Genomic DNA, 19,797 nt, shown 5'->3' on the forward strand with positions numbered 1-19,797 from the left:
TACTTTGCCATGTCCATATAGGGGGGGGAGGGTGGGAGGGAGGGGTATTGCTCGTGGATAGTAGGGGTATAGGTTGGGCGTTCGTCTACAAGCATCCATTGTCCGATGCGCCCCCTAAGGATCGATAGTTGATTTGATTGGCCATTCTAAAAATTATATTAAACATAACATTTTTGGAAGGGAGTAAGGTCTTCCGCTTGGAAAAGCCTGAACATCCACTGCTTTCAGTTTCTATATGTCGCTGCCAGTGGTGTTGTCATGATGACGCAGTCGGTGTGTGCCAGAGTCCAGCACTGGTCTTATTTTCAAAACCCGTCCCCGCGACGTGCAGTATCTTACCCGGCCCGCAACCTGCCCACAGAGCCAGATAGTTCACAACCTGAATAGTCGACACAAGACCCGCGGCCTCACCCAAAACCACAAATAAGTGTTTCCCATACATAGGATTCCTGGGATGAATTTGATTACATTTGCCCCCTGCTCAGGTTTATTTTTTTCAATTTTAAAAGTTTTTCAGTGACATGCAGCAGAGTGTGTCATTTCGCCGTGCGAGCAGACCAGTAGCTTTGCTGCCCTCTCCTCTCGTAACAGTGAGTGGAAACAGTAGGTATGACTTCACTACACATGAAGGGTGACGTAACTGGCCTCAGACAGTGATTCACAATTAAAAAACATTGTCAAGTTGATACCTTGATAATGTGCAAGTAGCCTACTGTGCTAATTACAATAAATCCAAGGTGAATCTATTGTTGATATTTTTGTGCAGACTTTATAAAAAGCTTAAGGGTGGTTTTAAACACTGCAAAGCTTCCTGAGTCTCTAATATTTGTGGGTATGGAATTCCACTTTCCCACTACTTTAACCAAGATTGCAGATTGCGCATATACGAGAACTGGGGAGCGCTGGGATTCTGAACAGAAATGTAGCTTTTTGAAATACCTTCATACGTATGAAATACCTGTAAATACCTTTAGACGTATTATAAAGTATAAAGTACCAACTATGTGTAATATTGTACCACAATTAGAACATTCTCAACATAATTTTCGTTCCGAAACGCTGAGATTAAACACAACCATGGTGTGCAGAAACGTTAAAATTGCTTAATTTCACTCTGGCAACCGGGCTGCCACGAGCCAGCCGATGTCTTGGAGCAACAGCATGTTACACCAATGCTCCCTACAATTAAGTGACAACCGAAGTACAAATTGACAGGGTAAGACTGATGTTCATGTTCAGCCTGTCATCCAATGGGGGGAGTATGTCCGGCCTACTCTTCGCATTCAAATATTGTCCACTTCAAAGCGGGGCACAGTTTGAAATGCAAACACAAATGGTTTTTCCTTTTCAGTTGAATATTTTCCACGTTTAAGCGGACATGTTTTGAAAATGGAAATGCATTTATTTTATTTATGACTCAAATTAATGCGTTCAAATTATGAAAAATAAGAAGCATTAGTGCTCTGCATTTTCATTTTCAACATTGCATTTTCATTATATTATTGTGCTAAAAATGCTTCCATACTGACAGTATGGAATTGATATTCCATACAATTGTCACGATAGTTCCCTAAAGATAAAGAAAACTTTTTCTTTTACCCTTCGCTTTATCCAGTCTGGCAAGTGTTTGTTGTCGTAAGCTTGGTGTTATTCCAGAGACTTTTCAAAGTCTTGGCTGAACATTCACGACTATGTGGAGGATGCCTTCGAATTCAATAGTCGCATAACAGTCCTATTTATTTAAGCCGTATTTATTTGAGACTGAGTATACCGATGAAGACAGAGGGGAAACAGGCAGAGGAGGCTGAACCCGCTGGTGCAAGGACACAAACGGGTGGTGTGGCTGTGGGTGCTGTGATCCTATGCAGCCTATGCTGTGACACAACGTGGAATAATACCTATCTCGTGGAGAGCGCCTATTTTTTTGAAATAGGCAATATATGTGTTAGTGTTCAACTCAAGATGAGCATGTTATCAAGGAAGAACACCACATCACCAGCTGGTACGGGCACAGGGTTCTCACTAGGAAGAAAAGCTTTTGTATATGATGTCTTCTTTGCCTGATGGTATTCATCCTGCCAAAAATGGTCTTTACAGACCGATGATCTGCAAGGCCCAGTGCACGGTATTCATAGTATCCATTTGTAGCACAACTAACTACAACTTAATGGTGTCCCTGTCCCATGAAGGTAGTTTATGAAAGGTGCATGTATTTTGAGTCACAAAGACTTGGTTATAAACATGCAAACACACCGGATTAAACGAAAGGTAAAGCCAAATATTGCATATCTGCAGGGTTCCTTTACATAATGTTTCAGAAACGTAGTACCAATCAGAGCCTGTCAGTCACAAAACAATCCTTTTAGAGGACACGATTGAATCAAAGGATTACATTGCTGCTTGTTTCGCAATATCAAAAGGTGTTTTGAGTGTCTGCAATATTCCCCAAAATCTGGAAGTTTTCTTTCAACAGTAATGATTGAGTGCTGGCAAAAGCACATGGAAATAGATAGAATTTTTATGCAAGTTATATCATTTGCTTCAAAGGTTGGTTGATTGTATCATACGCAAACTCTACGCATGAATTGGTTCACATACATATTTCATGGTACTCTTAGAGTTATTACATAAAGGATAATCCTGTTCATACCATGGCCACTTGCAAATCATTAAAATACAACAGGGTTGATTCATATATTTTTTTCTTTAATTCTCATAAGGTTATCTTTTAGCTCAGACTATTTATGGTGTTCCTTGAACCACAACTGATCTGACGGGAGAAATATTTGGATTTGACTAATGCCTAGAACACAATCGGTTATTTTTTTACATTACATTATTACTTCAGTAAATAGAAAAGATCTTAGTAACGGAGAAGCAACAGAACTTTCTAAACGTAATCCTATCTGAGTGCCGTTAGGTAGAAGGCTTTATAGACAATGTAAAGAGTTCTATCTACACTCTATGCTTGATGCTTTAGGCTGAGTGTCAGTCCATCGGTCAATGTGAGGAAGCCAAAGCTAGAGTGTAACAGAACTTTTGAGGAAAACAGATTTTTAATGTTAGTATTTCCCAGAGAGTTCTTTATTTTAGCTGTCTTGTTAACTGCTAGAATTTTGTTAGTTAACAGGTTTGTTTCAGCACGCAGAATACTGTCCAATTCCAGAGGACAGTATTTTTACAACCTTACAGATGCAAATCAATTCATTACAAATCAAACAATCAACAAAGCTCAAATAGAAAACCTGTTATTTTACAAAAAGGTATAACCCACTGATACCTATTGGGTTACCCTCATTCAATCCAGCCAATAGAAAATCGCCTACACCCTCTCTAGGCTAACGATTTTGGTGGGGTGTGATACCTGGGCAAGATGTCTGTGGGGGATCTGTCTTGGGCTGTGAGACAAGGGGAGGGCCGTTTGGGGTTGGAGACAGACGTCTGGGAGGGAGGATGAGAACAGGATGACGGTGAATACACATACATCAAATAAAAGTGGTTGTCAGAGACAGGGAAGTGTTTTTGGGCTGTAAGACAAAAAAAGGGTAATTTAACGATAAAACCAACCCCTCAGTTGCTCTGTTGATCAATTGCTTTAAGAATAGAATGGAATTAGAGGTAGATGTCTGGCAGAGAGGAGGATGACGACAGGATGGAGGTGAATCCACACACTACATTGCTTGATCAACTCCTCAAGAGCAGGGGGGATATAGACACAGATGGTTGGCAGGGAGGGCGATAATAATAGGTTGACTGTGAAACATATTTACCAACTAAAACTGGGGGTCAGAGAAAGGGATCTGGCTGGGAGGGGCGTGAGGGCGGGGAAAAGGTGTCATCAACTGGCAGTGGGGGTCAGAGACAGGGTTTGGGCAGGAAGGGGAAAACAGCAGGAAGCGAAACCTGTGGGTTTGGGTAAGTAAAGAGTTAAAGTTTTTATTGATCGGGTCCTCACGGATTAGAAATCGCAAATATTAAAACAGGTTCAATATTTACGATCTGATATTGAGTATTGTGGGGAGAATGTCAAGGACAGCTGATGAACCAGGTAATAATTTTCAAGTTGGAAAGAAGCCAATTGGAAGCCATGCTGACTGAACGACATACCAACAATTCATCAAGTAATCATAACAGAAGCCATGGCGGCAAAAGCAAAAGAGGGGTGGTTGTCCGAATTGGAAATTGGATAAGATCGCGAGATATTGCAGCGATTTAAAAAATCGGGACTGGGTTGTTGTGGAATGGAATCAGTTGGTGTGTGGTGTGCCGTGTTGGCAAAAAACATTTCCCAGAACAGTTTAATGTATCTCAATCTACCGTAAGGTGCGTAACGTTTTCTAAATTTTAAAAATCATCCTGTGATCACCCAGCATTACATTGTTTCCCAATAAACCATAACAGCCCACGATGGTTTGATTCCTTTCATGTCGCCATTAGAGTTGAACTCTGATATAGAAATAAGGGGTTGTTGATTTTAATAATAAACGTATAGCAGATGTTTTATAGATATAAGGGCAAAATATATAAAAAAGCACTACTTACAAATACAGATTAGTAATTTAATCGACATACAAAGAATTGTTTTTCTCCTTTTCTGGTACCATCCATAAAAGTGACTGTGTGTGTGCCGTCTTGGGTCCATAGTGCTGCTGTGCATTTCACCGAAAGTTGCTCATTCTGAATACTTTTGTGATCATTTGAAGTGCTCTCTTCATATTCTGGAAGCAGTGTATCTTTGTCAACTTTTATATTAAAGCTTTGGTTTTTTGCAAATCCTCTTTTGTATGGACTTCTAAATAAAGATGAAATGAATTAGTTGTTAAAAGTAATTTTACCGAGAACTGCTTCCTCAACCAGGCACAGTTCACTTCTTTGCAACCTGAAGATTTAGGTTCAGAATCTTAGTTAGTTAACATCCTTTATTAGTTGTGGATAAGTTCTGTTTGAAAACAAGGTAGCATATGCTACCTTGAAAACAAGGTAGCATATACCGACTGTTCAAGTTCGGAGTTGTTTTATACTGTTCAAATATCTTACGTTATTGGGTTAAAATGTTAAAGGTCCGGTATGTAACATTGTAGAACATTGGTGGAGGTAACCGCCTAATACATTTCTCACACAGTCCTCTAATTGCATCCATAGTGGTAAACTACATTCATAGACCTATAATTAACGCTACTGTTATAGTTATCGATCAATCATCATCTCGATGATTACTTGCACTTTGGTACCTGATTGTCGGTTGTTCTTGATAACATCAAAGTGTGAGGTTGTATCTCAACAGTTGCGTTTTGGATACCATTTTGCTTAGTTATCGAGCAGGGAAACTAACGACAAAAAGAAATGTCTCCAAAAATGTATGCATTGTGGAAATCGTGATTTGATAAAAGAAGCGATTTCTCACGCTGACAACGCAACGGCGTGTCATTTATTGTTGCTCACAAAACCGGAATAAACCAACCGCGCCGTTGTCATCACAACCAAAACAGGTCCGCTTCCTTAAAGAGACAGCGTCCCTTATATTGGAACACAATAACATGTCGTGCAGAACGCACGACTGATGATAAGCATAACAAGGATAATAAGGGAATATATATCAAGGGAAATAAATGTAACACACAGTATGGGGAATTGTGTCCATAATGTCCACTACATACGTCCCCCAAGAATTCACCATAACAAAAACAATCCAAAGTCAGCGAGGAGGAGGGCGAACAATTCGGCCACAACGACTCCTCTGCACTTGGGCGTGGGTCGAGGCCCCTGCGCACGGCGGCGGCGCCTCTGAGGCATTGGGGCGGGAGGGAGAATGGCGGTGTGAGGAAAACCTAGGCTCCACCCTCAGGGACTTGGGCCGCACCGGAGGGCGCCCACGCTTTGGAGGCTGGGCAAGCCCAACAGGCTTGTCCACATCCAGATGAGCTGGCTTAAGGCGGTCCACAGAAATGCGCTCTGCCCTACCGCCAATGTCCACCACAAAGTGCTTTACCCCCGTCTCCAAAACACGGAACGGGCCGTCGTAAGGAGGCTGCAGCGGCCCCCGGTGTGCGTCATGACGGATGAAGACGTACTCCTCTGACGAAAGACGTGGGGGCGTGTAGGATTGTGGGAGGCTGTGGCGTGAAGTAGGCACAGGCGCGAAAAGCCTAGCCCTATCCTGAAGCACTGTCCGCTGATGGGCTGAGGACCAGGGAATTGTAGAGTCAGGAACGAAATCCCCTGGAACCCGCAATGGCTGGCCATACACCAGCTCCGCTGATGAGGACTGTAGGTCCTCCTTAGGGGCAGTCCTCAGGCCCAGCATGACCCAAGGGAGCCTGTCAACCCAGCCACTGTCCTTGAGGCTGGCTCGAAGAGAGGCCTTCATAGCACGATGAAAACGCTCGCAAAGTCCGTTAGCCTGGGGGTGATATGCAGTGGTGCGGTGAAGTTTCACACCCAGGCTGTCCGCAATGGCGTTCCAGAGCTCAGAGGTAAACTGTGAGCCCCGGTCCGAAGACAAGTCAGATGGGGTGCCAAACCGGGCAACCCAGGTACCGATGAACGCCCGCGCCATCTCAGCAGTCGTCCCTGATGTCAATGGGACAGCCTCCGGCCATCGAGTGGTCCTATCCACCATGGTGAGGAGGTAAGTGAAACCCAGGGAGGAAGGAAGAGGACCCAAGAGATCCACGTTGACGTGGTCGAATCTTCGCTCCGGCACCGGGAAATGCGCCAGCGGAGCCTTGGTGTGGCGGTGAATTTTTGATCGCTGACACTCCACACAAGAGTCTGCCCAGTCACGCACATCCTTCTTGAGGCCATGCCAGACAAACTTGGCCGCCACCAACCTCTGAGATGGTTTCCTACCCGGGTGGGAAAGGCTGTGCACAGCGTCAAAAACACGTCGTCTCCATGCCGAGGGAACGACGGGCTGTGGCTGTCCAGTGGAGACGTCACAAAGCAGCATGGTGCCGCCATTGCCAAAAGCGATCTCCGACAACTGCAGTCCAGTGGCAGCAGTCTTGAGTGCCTGTACATCCAGGTCCGTGGCCTGATCGGCTGCCATGTGGGCGTAGTCAAGCCCCAGGTGGACGGCCCCCACAACGGTGCGAGAGAGGCAGTCTGCGACAAGGTTGGCTTTGCCTGCAACGTGTTGAACGTCTGTGGTGAACTCTAAGATGTAAGAGAGTTGTCGCTGTTGGCGGGCAGACCACGGCTCAGACACCTTAGCCATGGCGAACGTTAGGGGTTTGTGGTCGACAAAAGCTGTAAACTGTCGACCCTCTAGCAGTGAACGGAAATGTCGGATGGCAAGGTGAAGTGCAAGCAGCTCCCGGTCAAACGTGCTGTACTTGCGTTCAGGCGGGCGTAGCTGGCGGCTAAAGAAAGCAAGCGGTTGCCAGGCACCATCCACCCACTGCTCGTGCACACCGCCCACTGCATAGTCCGAAGCGTCTGTTGTGATGGCAATGGGCGCATCCGGTGAGGGGTGTGCCAGCATCGTCGCTTTGGCCAACGCGGCCTTTGCATCCATGAACGCTTTGGCTCTCTCCGAGGACCAATCCACCAGATGTTTTGGTATTTTCCCCCTCAAGGCCTCATGCAGGGGGCACATGATTGCAGCAGCTCTGGGAATGAAGCGGTGGTAAAAGTTCACCATTCCCAGGAACTCCTGCAGGGACCTCACTGTGACGGGCCGTGGGAAGTTCGAGATTGCGTCAACCTTAGATGGGAGTGGCACGGCCCCGCCCTTGGTGACTCGATGTCCCAGGAAGTCGATGGTGGTCAACCCAAACTGGCACTTAGCTGGGTTGATGATAAGTCCGTGCTGGCTGAGACGCTCGAAGAGGATCCGCAGGTGGGCCAGGTGTTCGGTTTTGGAGGTACTGGCCACGAGGATGTCGTCCAGGTACACAAACAGGAAAGGCAGATCACGTAGTACAGAGTCCATGAGGCGCTGGAATGACTGGGCGGCGTTTTTCAGGCCGAAAGGCATCCTCAAGAACTCAAACAGTCCAAAAGGGGTGATCACTGCTGTTTTGGGCACATCGAGCTGTTGGACAGGAACCTGGTGGTATCCACGGACGAGGTCCACCTTCGAAAAAAGAACTTTGCCAGCCAGGTGTGCTGAAAAATCCTGGATATGAGGCACTGGATAGCGATCTGGCGTTGCAGCATCGTTAAGCCTGCGGTAATCGCCGCAGGGGCGCCACCCGCCGGCGGGCTTTGGAACCATGTGGAGAGGCGAAGCCCACGGGCTGCTGGAGCGGCGGATGATGCCAAGGCGTTCCATGCTGTCAAACTCAGCCCTGGCAATGGCCAGCTTGGCTGGGTCTAGTCGTCGTGCCCGGGCGTAGACAGGCGGGCCATTGGTGGCGATGTGGTGCTCCACTCCATGCTTGGCCGTAGATGAAGAAAAGGTGGGCTGTGTGAGCACTGGAAACTCTGCGAGCAGGCGATGAAACTCGTCGGCCTGCGAGAGCACGCTAGACAGTCTGATGGAGTCCAAACCACTGAGAGCGCAGGTGTATGAAGAAAACGTGGTGGCGTCAATCAAACGACGGTTTTTGACATCCACCAGCAGCCCATAAGCGCATAGAAAATCCGCACCCAGGAGGGGGACAGCCACTTTGGCTGTGATAAAGTCCCAGCTAAACCGCTGACCGCCAAAACATAGTGCAACGTGTCGAGTGCCATAAGTGCGTATGGGGCTACCATTAGCAGCCTCCAGGGGGGGGCCAAATCCATCCGCCAGGATGTCCAGTGGTAATGCAGGCAGAATGCTCCTCTGTGCGCCGGTGTCACACAGGAAACGGCGCCCGGAGATGGTGTCCTGGATGAACAGCAGCCTGCCAGTGCGGCCGACACTCAAAGCCACTACTGAGCGCCGGCCCTGGCGTTTCCCGTCCCCCTGAAGCTGCAAGGTGGTAGGCATTTCTTGGCCCTGGAGCCGAATTTAGCGTGGTAAAAACACAGGCTTGTGTCAGAACGTTGCCGGTGCGAAACTGTAGCCACTGCAGTGAGCGCTGAGTCACCAGGGAGCGGGGCGGCGGTGTGATGGACTTGGGCCGAGTTGGTTGCAATGGCGTACGCAGGATGGAGCGCAGCAGCAGTCATGCCAGGGTGTTGAACAGCCAGAAAAAACCTGTCAGCCTCCTCTGCCAGCGCGCGGCAATCAGTGATGGCAGTGTTGGCCAAAGCAGCCCGTACCTGAGACGGGAGTTGACGCAGGAAGAGCTGGACGAAGAGGAAATCAGGCCTGTGCTCTCCAAGCAGATCCAACATCCTGTCCATAAGTTCAGACGGTTTGCTGTCGCCCAAGCCTTGCAGAGAAAATAGCCGGCTAGCCCTCTCAGCATCAGAAAGTTCAAAAGTCTTCAGCAGGTGAGCCTTGAGTGCTGTATACTTATTCTCTGCAGGGGGATGTTTCAGGAGACTAACCACTCTTGTTGCTGTTGAACTGCCGAGGGCCGACACTACATAGTAGTATTTGGTGGTGTCCGCGGTAATTTCACGCAACGCGAACTGTGCCTCAGTCTGCGCGAACCAAGCAGAAGCCGACGACTCCCAGAACTCCGGGAGTTTCAATGAAACAGCATTCGTCGACATAGTTGTTCGGTGTGTCACTGGAATGCGTCCAGCAGACAAACGTCGGGGTCACCAGTGTGGAAATCGTGATTTGATAAAAGAAGCGATTTCTCACGTTGACAACGCAACGGCGTGTCATTTATTGTTGCTCACAAAACCGGAATAAACCAACCGCGCCGTTGTCATCACAACCAAAACAGGTCCGCTTCCTTAAAGAGACAGCGTCCCTTATATTGGAACACAATAACATGTCGTGCAGAACGCACGACTGATGATAAGCATAACAAGGATAATAAGGGAATATATATCAAGGGAAATAAATGTAACACACAGTATGGGGAATTGTGTCCATAATGTCCACTACAGCATTCAATAATGCATCAATATCATAATGCCCCTCATTCACGTACTGCCATTTGCAATATAATTTACTTTATTAATTTATTTACATAGTTCTGAGACACTTTTCTCCTTTCATTCCATTGCTTTTCATTTCTGCTAACAAAACTCTGTATAATCGATATACCCAAAAAAGTGGTGTGAATGCATCGCAAAGCCAATAAAAACGGTCCCACTTTTAGTTTGACATTCTTTTTTTTATTAAACACAATTAAATAAGGAATAGTTGAAGGATGTTCAAAGAAGGAGAATTCAGAAAAGTACTTTCTTTAAAACAGCATGTTTTTTAATTCAGTATTTTACGGATTATGTGGAGGCCATGACGGGGATTGTCGAGGATGTGTGCATGTTAATACATTATATAATTTATAGATCAGTGGTTGAAGCATATTGCAGGGGAAAAAATATCCCTCTGGTCATATTTTGCATTCCCGCATACAATTGAATTTGATGTAGTCTGCCTAAAGGCAGGGGTGCATCATGATTCCACTGTAGGAGTCATGATGCACCATCGATCATATACAATGAAATAACTAGTTACATAGGGCCCCTTGCAGAATGAGAAATGGGTTCATCCATCGACAACACCAATCCTGTGACCCTCCGTAGTCTATGCAACTCTTGATTACTTTGCATCTTCTCGCAAGTTTCAATTCTGCGATCATGATGGGATGCGGTTGAGGTTGATAGTCGAGAAAAATAATACAGCGAGTTGTACGACCCCAGACATCGTTAAACTAGGACACTTTAAAGACAGACACCATTTGGAGTACCGTTGGTGCCGTCATTGGAGCTTCAGGTGAGTTTGGTTTGAAGTTTGCCAATGAAAGCATTGGCCCATTAAGTGACTGGTAATACGGTCGGTAATATGTTCTATGTGCACAACCTACTTGTGTTAGTTCGACACAACAATTTAGTACCATATGTTGCTTAGCATTCATAGTTTCTCCCGACGCTACACTGGCCCTGGTTTGGTGGAGCAGGTCAAAATAAATGTGAACCGAGACAATCCTTTAATGCTAGGTAGGTGCAAAAAGAGGTTTACTTCTCATTTCTTTACTTATTATTTGTTGTATAATGAAACCTCACTTTTCTGATTTTAAGTTGTTGTGTCATTACATTTAATAGTCAATTACGCTTCTTTTCTATACCTCAAAAGGTCCATATTCAGCTCTATAAACGTTGATGTTCTGCAGGGAGTAGAGATTCAAACAGTTAGGCTCTAGCTCTGGATGTGGATGGTGTTCCATGCATGTAGGGGGACTGGAAACTGGCTGATTTGTCTGACAACCTGAAGGAAAAATAAGAATGATATACAACAATCTGTGTTAAATAAAAAAGCTAATTATAATTCAGGATTATTATTATTTTCCCAAATAAATTGTGCTTCAACAGATGGATAACTTAAAGGATAATGTAGCAGAACTGGGGGGGGGGGGGGGGGGTGGAATCATCGGTCCAAGGACTGATCGGTGTTTCGAGATATACGACTACTCGAATTCGGAGCTAACCTGGGCAGGATTTAGCTTGAATAATCATTACGGAGGTTGGAGCACACAATACAATGTAAAGATTTCAAATGACAGACTTGGACGCAAAATGTAGCCCTTTATTATGTAGAAATTTGCTGTTGGTGTATTAGCCTAGGACACCCGTACCAGATTATTTATCTAAATAACCCTATTTTGTTAGAATTTACTAACTTTATGCAAGGTCTACGTTCGTGCAGTACTCGCCGTTGGTTCTGTCCTTAAAATACAATATTATTGTAAATTATATCACAAAAGCGGTAGCTAACGTTAGTTGAATCAAGCAAACAAATAGCTGTTGTTTTTGATCCAAAAAGCTTGACCTACCTTGAATTTAACACAAGATAGTTTCCTCAAATTTGGGCTGTACAGTATGGACAAAAATGTATATCACGGTATGATTTGCGGCATAGACGGTATTATATCACGGTATGTTAATTTTATCTTCTAATTTCAATATAAATGCCTCTGAAGGGGTAAAAAAAAATTAAAATCTTTTCTCAAGTTACTTCCATCTCTGAAAAACACTAATGTTTGATAGTATGGATTTGTTTCTCCACTTGCTAGCGGACCTTGCCGTATAGTTTTGGCATCTCAATTTGGCTGAAGTGTGTGCGGGCAGGTAACGTGTACCTGGGATCGAGTGTTTTGCCCATCTCTTTAAAGCCCTTTCTATCGACATTTTGAAAGGGAACCATGTCCTTACACAGGTAAACAGTGACGGCGTTTGTTATCTCGTTCCACAGCTGCCATTTTGTCGTAAGGACTGGCTTTCAAAATGCCTGCGGAAACAATGTCAGATCGTAGAGACAGCTTCACGCTACCAGCGTCTGTCTCATACGGTGTGGAATGAGAGCTCGTGAAGGGACTATTGTGCAAGCACGCAGGAGCACTAGCATGCTCCGCAATAGCATACTGTCCCTGGGAAAAGTAACGTGGCGCCGAATTGAAAAGGGAACTATGTTTCGTTACCATATTTTCAGTAGTTGCGCGTAACTTTACTTTTTACATCAAAAAGTAGTTAGGTGACTGTATTAACGCGTTACTTTGTTACGCGTTACACACAACACTTTCTACCGGTCACACCGGTCTCACGGTAACGTCAAAATCCATACCATAGCGCAAATTCACACTGGTGTACTTTCTATACCGCAGGGCTACACCCCTACTTCAAATTGACGTTAAGAGTTTCCATCAGACTCGCGCGGTAGCCAGGTGTCTCATCCAAAGGCGAGCTCAGTTGGCGCTGTGTGCTTCAAAATTCTGAAGCAAATGCTGAGATAGCCTTCCCTGCACCCCCCCTCCCCCTAAAAAAACTTGCTGGTTTTACACGTGAATGACCCAATTGACCACGAAAAACGGCGATTGTCGCAGAAAAGCGACAAGTTTGCAGGTGTGATGTAGGGCAGAATGAGTGATGCAGGACAGCGAAGCAGAGGCTTTAGCAGTGTAGTAACTGATTCAACTAACTGACAGCTAACTTTTGTTTCTTTGCAGCAGAAGTTTTAAACTTCTCTGGGCATTATGGTGCAATTTAAAGAAGTACACCTATATAAGAAGTATAAAATATACACACCATGTTACCATGCTTTACAGAAATTACAGTTAGAAAATGACATCTGAAATATATGATAGCTACATCATAACTACTTACCACTGTGAAACATCCTGCTCCACTCTTGGTTGCGACGGCGTTTCGGGTAAAAAACGATTACATTTATGATTTGGTTTCGTACTCGAGAAGGCTGAACCGAAGCCGTTGCCACTGCCAATGTCGAAAGCGGCTTTGGTCTCTGGGGCATGTCATTTGCCGACATGCGCTAACTGTTTGACCAATCACAACAGAGTGGGCCAGCTGCCCAATCACAGCAGGGGGGGGGCCTTAAAGACAGGATCTAAAAGCGAGCGTTTCTGACAAAGGCAGAAAGCGGTACAGCAGCAATGAACAATGTGAGAATAATAAGGTACAGTTTTAACATTAGGCATGTAAACCTTTGCTAGTAGTACCCCAAATTTTTTTATTATAAACCACAATAATTGCGTGATATATTTAAGATAGCTTACCTGCACTGCTGCTGTTACACTGTTAGAGCGATGAATACGGCGATGCCTGGCCACAAGACAGACACACAAATCAAGAACCACAAAATGAACGGTTTCAACAGTTTTTTCACATTTAACAAAATATTGGAATCAAATGAAAAAATTCAAAGAAGTTGGCGTTGATGATTAATGAATGACAAAATATTTGTTTACTCTCCCATAAGCAATATATTCTGCAATGTTGGTGCCACTGAGTCATTACAGAGCATGGAGATAAGTTGAATAGAAAAACAACCAAAAGGCTGACTGACCCCCTGTCGTTCTCGACCTGGACCCCTATGGAGGTAAATGTTGACGTGTTCTCTGAATCCTGACATTCTTCAGGGCCATCCACCTGCATATTAAGAACATTTTGAAATAGAAGAGAATAAAATAACCAAGTTTTCATTGTTATCTAGCTCCAACCCCTTTATGCCGTTCTCGTCGGTAACCAACCAGAGAAATAGACTACAATTTGTTTATTTAAATCTGGTCTTCAACATTTTTCCCTGAAGATTCCCCAGTTGTCGAATTTATCCATATGTGTATATATTGTTTATAACCTATGGCTATTATTTCATTTTCTGTAACATGCACGCATATATCCTGTTTACATACATATCCACCCTAAGCATGAACATTATTCTGAACATTAACACAATATTCTGAAAAAAACCGAACAAATTGATTCTAGGTTCCTGTGCTAGAAGCGGGACGCTGTGAAGAGAAAATGTATGTACACAATGTAAGTTGATGAGTTCGGAGTAAAGGTTTATTAAATTAAATTCAATTCAAAGTGTTTATTGTCATATGCACAATAAGAAACATGTTCTCAGTCGTACAATGAAATTCTTCCTTTGCTTTCCACAGACTGAATGCCAAGAAAGAAATCAAAAAAATATGCAATATATAATATACAAATAAATATAAAAAAAAGCTGCAACAATACATAATATACAAATTACAAGATAAATAGAAGAGCAGCAACTAGATGAAATAATAAAATAAAATGGAATGGTGCAAATCCAAGAAAGTGTGCCGTAGTGCATGAGCAAAATGTAGTGGTGGCAGTCCTGAGGTAGAATAATAACAATAACAACAGACTCCTATCTTTTTAAGGAGTCTGAGGGCAGTGGGGAAGAAAGAGTTCTTTAGTCTGGTTGATTTGGACCACCCACCCCCAGTCCATGCTGGGGGTGGGTGGGGTCCTTGAGTATGGAGGCAGCTCTCCTGTCATCTCTGTGGTGGTAGATGCTCTGCAGAGAGGTTAGTGGGGTTCTGATGATCTTCTCTGCAGTCTTTACCACTCTCTGTAGTCGTCTGATGTCCAAAGCAGAAGTGCTGCCGTACCAAACGGTGATACACCCGGTCAAGATGCTCTCAACAATGCAGCTGTAGAAGTTTCTGAGGATCTCAGGCGACATGCCAAACTTCCTCAGCCTCCTCAGGAAGTACAGCCGCTGTTGTGATTTCTTAACCAGCTTTGTGGTGTTGAGTGTCCAAGTGAGGTCGTCGCTGATGTGGACACCGAAGTACTGGAAGCTGCTCACCCTCTCTACTTCAAGCTCCCCGATGAACAGTGGCCGATGAGGACTCCATTTCTTCCTCATGTCCACCATCATCTCCTTGGTCTGGTCCTTGTTGAGGGTGAGGTTATTGTCCTCACACCATGACACCAGACTGGCCACCTCCCTCCTGTAGGCCGCCTCGTCCCCGCCCATGATGCGTCTTATCAATGCGGTGTCGTCCACAAACTACAGGATGGTGTTGCCTATGTGGGAGGCGACACAGTCATGAGTGAACAGGGTGTAGAGGATGGGGCTGAGCACGCAGCCCTGTGGCGTGCCAATGATGATGCTGGCTGAAGTCCTATTTCCAATCCTGACAGAGCCAGTCACAGATGGCGGGGTGTAGACCTAGTGTAGACAGTTTGTCGGTGAATTTGTGGGGGATGACTGTATTGAAGGCGGAGCTGTAATCCACACAGTGTCCTAATGTAGGAGTCTTTATTTTCCAGATGGGAGAGGGAATAGTTGAGAACAGCAGCGACAGCATCAGAGGTGGACCTGTTGGGCCGGTAGGCATATTGCAGGGGGTCCAGGGGGTCCGGTACGCTGCTCTGAATGTGGGTCAGCACCACTCTCTCAAAGCACTTCATAATGATTGGATTTACACAAACCTAGATGAAGAGGTATCCCCTAAATAGTGCACTTTGCTCATTTACAAATTTAAATAAATGATTTAGCAGGCTTTTACTCCAACCACTAGCTCTGCTCCAATCCACAGCACACTCGTTGCCATAACAACGATAAGTGCAGCAGATGAGCTGTTTTGTTGTTTTGTTTTTGTCGTAAACTAGGCTTCGCTAGCTAGGAAATAGACACACATACTAAGGGTGCGCCACACAGAACAGACCCCCTCATGTGTGAGAAGATATTCTTCATTCTCGGATTGATTTGACTATTTCTGTTGTTGAGCACAATGATCATGACAAGCAACATTTTTATAGAAATAAGGAATAGGGATTAATAGTTGTTTCATTTCTAAAGATGGAAAGTAGAATCTATTTAAGTCATCCCAATTATCAACCATATTATTGAGTTTGACCGAAGAGTAGGGTCCTTGTGTGTGTGTGTGTGTGTGTGTGTGTGTGTGTGTGTGTGTGTGTGTGTGTGTGTGTGTGTCCCAGGCCAAGCTACCACAACCCACGGGTGACAGCCAGGCCCCCCGTTATGGTCACAAATTATAGGGTGGGCCAGTTGCACTCATATTGACCACTTTGATATGAATGAGGGCATTCAACTCTACTAAATTATATGTTTGGTGGTTCTAGCTGAGCCGGAAGTGATGTAATCGCTCCCTCGGAGGTTATACGAAGATGAAACAAGCCTAGAAAACTTGGGAATAAGATAGACGTCTGGTCTAATCAGGGCATTAGGCTCTGATCAAATTGCTATAAATTGGTGTGGCTCTAGCCCTACAGGAAAGGCTCACACAAAATCATCAAATGCTCCATTGAAACGCATTGGATATACAAGCTGTTGCTAGAAAAAAATCGAAATTTGTTGATAAGAAATAGAAACTTGGCCATTAGACCGTCAACCAGGGTGCATATTTTGACCACTCCGAAAAAAGGCGGACCCTAACCCTGAACCTCTCGGTCACCGTGGTTCGGTGTGGGGGTCCCAGTAAGGTCTCAGGGCGGTAGGACCTTCCATGATCCCTAAGTCACCTGCTCATTGCATCACTTCCTTTAGGGCTTCGGCCTTCTAATTGATCATTCTAGTATATTTAAAGTGGTCAATACACTCAGGAGGAGGAATGACCTCTCACACGTGATCAATTAATGAATTGTTTTAAAATAACCCAGCCTCGTTAAATCAATGAGCTGGGTGTTTTGCTTTCACAAATAGATTGTACACTGTGTCATTACCAATTCTGTCCATGCGCACCTCTCAGAGTGATGTAACTAGACCCCAGACAGTTTAAAAAAACGTTGATTACAAAAGTGACTTATTAATTACAACTAAACTGTGTTAACTGAAGGTGGCCTTCAAAAGACACCTTATATATTTCCTAGCCAGCGGAATGTAGTTTACGAAAGCTGCTGCACTTATCGTCATTATGGCCACCAGTACGCTGTGGTTTGGAGCAGAGCTATTGAGTGGAGTAAAGGCCAGCTAAATCCTTTATCTTTAAATTAGTAAAAAACTGAAGAGCACTATTAAAGTGATACCTCTTAATATAGGTTTGTGCAAATGACAATTTACACGGAACTCTTGTGGTAACATTCTGTACATTAATGTTCCTCATCACAGCGTCTCGCTCCTATCACAGGAACCCAGAATCAATGTGTTCGGGTGTTGCTCGGAACATTGTGTTCATGTAGAATGTTCCTGTTCATTCATACATTCACAGGATACGTGAATGTAACAAAAAGTTACTCATGGCCATAGGTCGTAAACAAGTGCATATGCATATATACAATAACTTGGGGGCGGGGGGTTTGTATGGAAGTAAATCTGTGCCATCGGATTTTGAAAATAAAAAGCCATTGAATTCTAAGCATTGAATATTTATGCATTGAAATAACGTGTCTGGATTATTTGCCTCTGAATTTAACTCAATAAATCATGTTCAGCTTTATTTTTCAATGTTAAAAAATTCAAAATCAAATAGTCAACATTAAAAAATTCAACGTAAATATTTTCAACGTCCCCAATTTCAACATGCAAAATTCAGCTGCAAAATTCAATGTTTGAAAATTTAGTGTTAACATCCGGGGTCATTGTTCCACATGTTTGTAATAAATTATGTCATTAGGGTAATTTTTTGAACAGAATATACAGGCTATCAAAATGTGCATGTTAATGACGCTTTAATGCAAATGCACGCATTAACGCACGTTTTCTATTTTTTTCTTCTTTACTGTGATTTTGAAAGGGTTTGCCCATAGAATGTCAACATATATATTATTATAATATATTATATCAGAAATCTTTTTCGTTTTTAGCCATGAATTCTCTCTCTCTCTCTCTCTCTCTCTCTCTCTCTCTCTCTCTCTTTCTCTGTGTGTGTGTGTGTGTGTGTGTGTGTGTGTGTGTGTGTGTGTGTGTGTGTGTGTGTGTGTGTGTGTGTGTGTGTGTGTGTGTGTGTGTGTGTGTGTGTGTCTCCTCTGATTTTCTTTCCAAGCAAAGATGAACTAAGGTATGTCGAGCAAGAGCCCCAGAAGAACAATTTGTAGTAGGAGGAGCGAAGAGGAGAGCGGGAGGAGGAGGTGACTGCCTGATTACAATTGCAGTAAGTGACAGCCTGTTTACAATTCCCAAATCTGTGGTGCTACTTATTTGAATTGAACCACACTTGAATTTAACAACAACTGTTGGTTTACAATTGCACTAATTAACTGCCTGTTTACAATTTCCAAATCTGTGTTGTTCCGTAAATTTCATATTCAACCCACACTGAGTGAGGGTTAGGGTTAGTAAAAGGGGGTTAATAAAACTCCCTCAAGATCACTTGGTCTAGTGATTGCCTATTAAGTGCATTTTGTATGAATGATAATGTGTCATTCCATTTGATAATCTCATTTAACTTAAATTGGAGTGGATTTAAAATAGAATTTCAAAAGTGTTATGAATCGCAATTTAACTCACCAATACTATGTGATTAATCGACAATAAAATTCATAGGTTGACAGCCCTAGGCTACCCCGATTATATTCCCTCCAAACCGCCACACAACCAGTTGACTAACTAAACATCATATGCAATCGCTGAATGTAGATCATGACAATAAAAGGCACATTTCTAACTAGAAATACATTTAATGCCGAAACTGTTAAAATTGCATTTTCCACTGAAAATCCAATGAATGCCCGCCATGTTTGCTTTTCGTCCATAGCGACCACCATAGCAATGATAGAAGACATAGGCATGTCAAATTTTTAGCAAGAAAAAATCTGACAATGGTGCTCTATGACACGATCAATAGATCCACTTTCGTGACTATGAGCAGATGGTCTGATACCGGGTCGGTGAGAATGCGGAGTGGTGTGTAAAGGGAAAAACCAAAATGTTGGATTTATTTGTTTGGCACCATTTGGAGAAGATACCTAACCAGGGCAGTTTTATGTGCTGACCTTTGTTGGACAAACAGAGGCAAAGGTATTGAAGCTATGGGTAACTCTCATTTAGAATATACTGGATGGCTAATGATCGCAAAAACAACGTTTTCCAAAAGGGAGTACTATGATATATTTCAGGATGACTTTTATTTCATCATGCCATATTTAATTATTTTATGACATGCAGTATTTATTTCATAATGCCGCATTCCACATCCATCAGGAATATTCAAATGAGATTATATTCAAATGGGATTATTCCAAAGTGAGAAACCAAGGTTGCTTTGGTCTGAGATGACCTTGCCCAACTCATTTTAATATATCAGATGGAAATGTGGTATTATGAAATAAATGTGGCATTATGAGATATTCCACACAAATTGGCCAGACCAACATTTTGGTGAGTAACAAAACCATTTTCCCAGGATTCTCTTAATCTTTTTAATCCCTGTAATAACAATGACTTGAGAAAAATAGGTATTTTTTATCTCGGGAAATAATATAGGCTCTTGGGGAGCCTATATTATACGTATATCTCTTTGGACACTGGAATTGCTTCCATCAACAGTAAAGTAAGCTGTGTCCATTGGA

General features: G+C 43.7%; 1 protein-coding gene across 1 annotated transcript in view; it reads right to left on the minus strand.

The window, feature by feature from the left end:
- The window catches only part of LOC115549066 (disks large-associated protein 1), a 97,753-nt gene that overhangs the window by 21,027 nt on the left and 56,929 nt on the right, over positions 1-19,797 (minus strand). The window contains exons 9-10 of the mRNA XM_030364062.1: positions 13,853-13,935; positions 13,563-13,608 (exon numbers count right to left, since the gene is read on the minus strand). Of these exons, the coding sequence (XP_030219922.1) occupies positions 13,563-13,608; positions 13,853-13,935 (129 nt within the window). The remainder of the gene's footprint in view (positions 1-13,562; positions 13,609-13,852; positions 13,936-19,797) is intronic.

The sequence above is a fragment of the Gadus morhua genome, chromosome 8 (assembly GCF_902167405.1).
Source record: "Gadus morhua chromosome 8, gadMor3.0, whole genome shotgun sequence".
In the NCBI taxonomy this organism is placed as follows: domain Eukaryota; kingdom Metazoa; phylum Chordata; class Actinopteri; order Gadiformes; family Gadidae; genus Gadus; species Gadus morhua.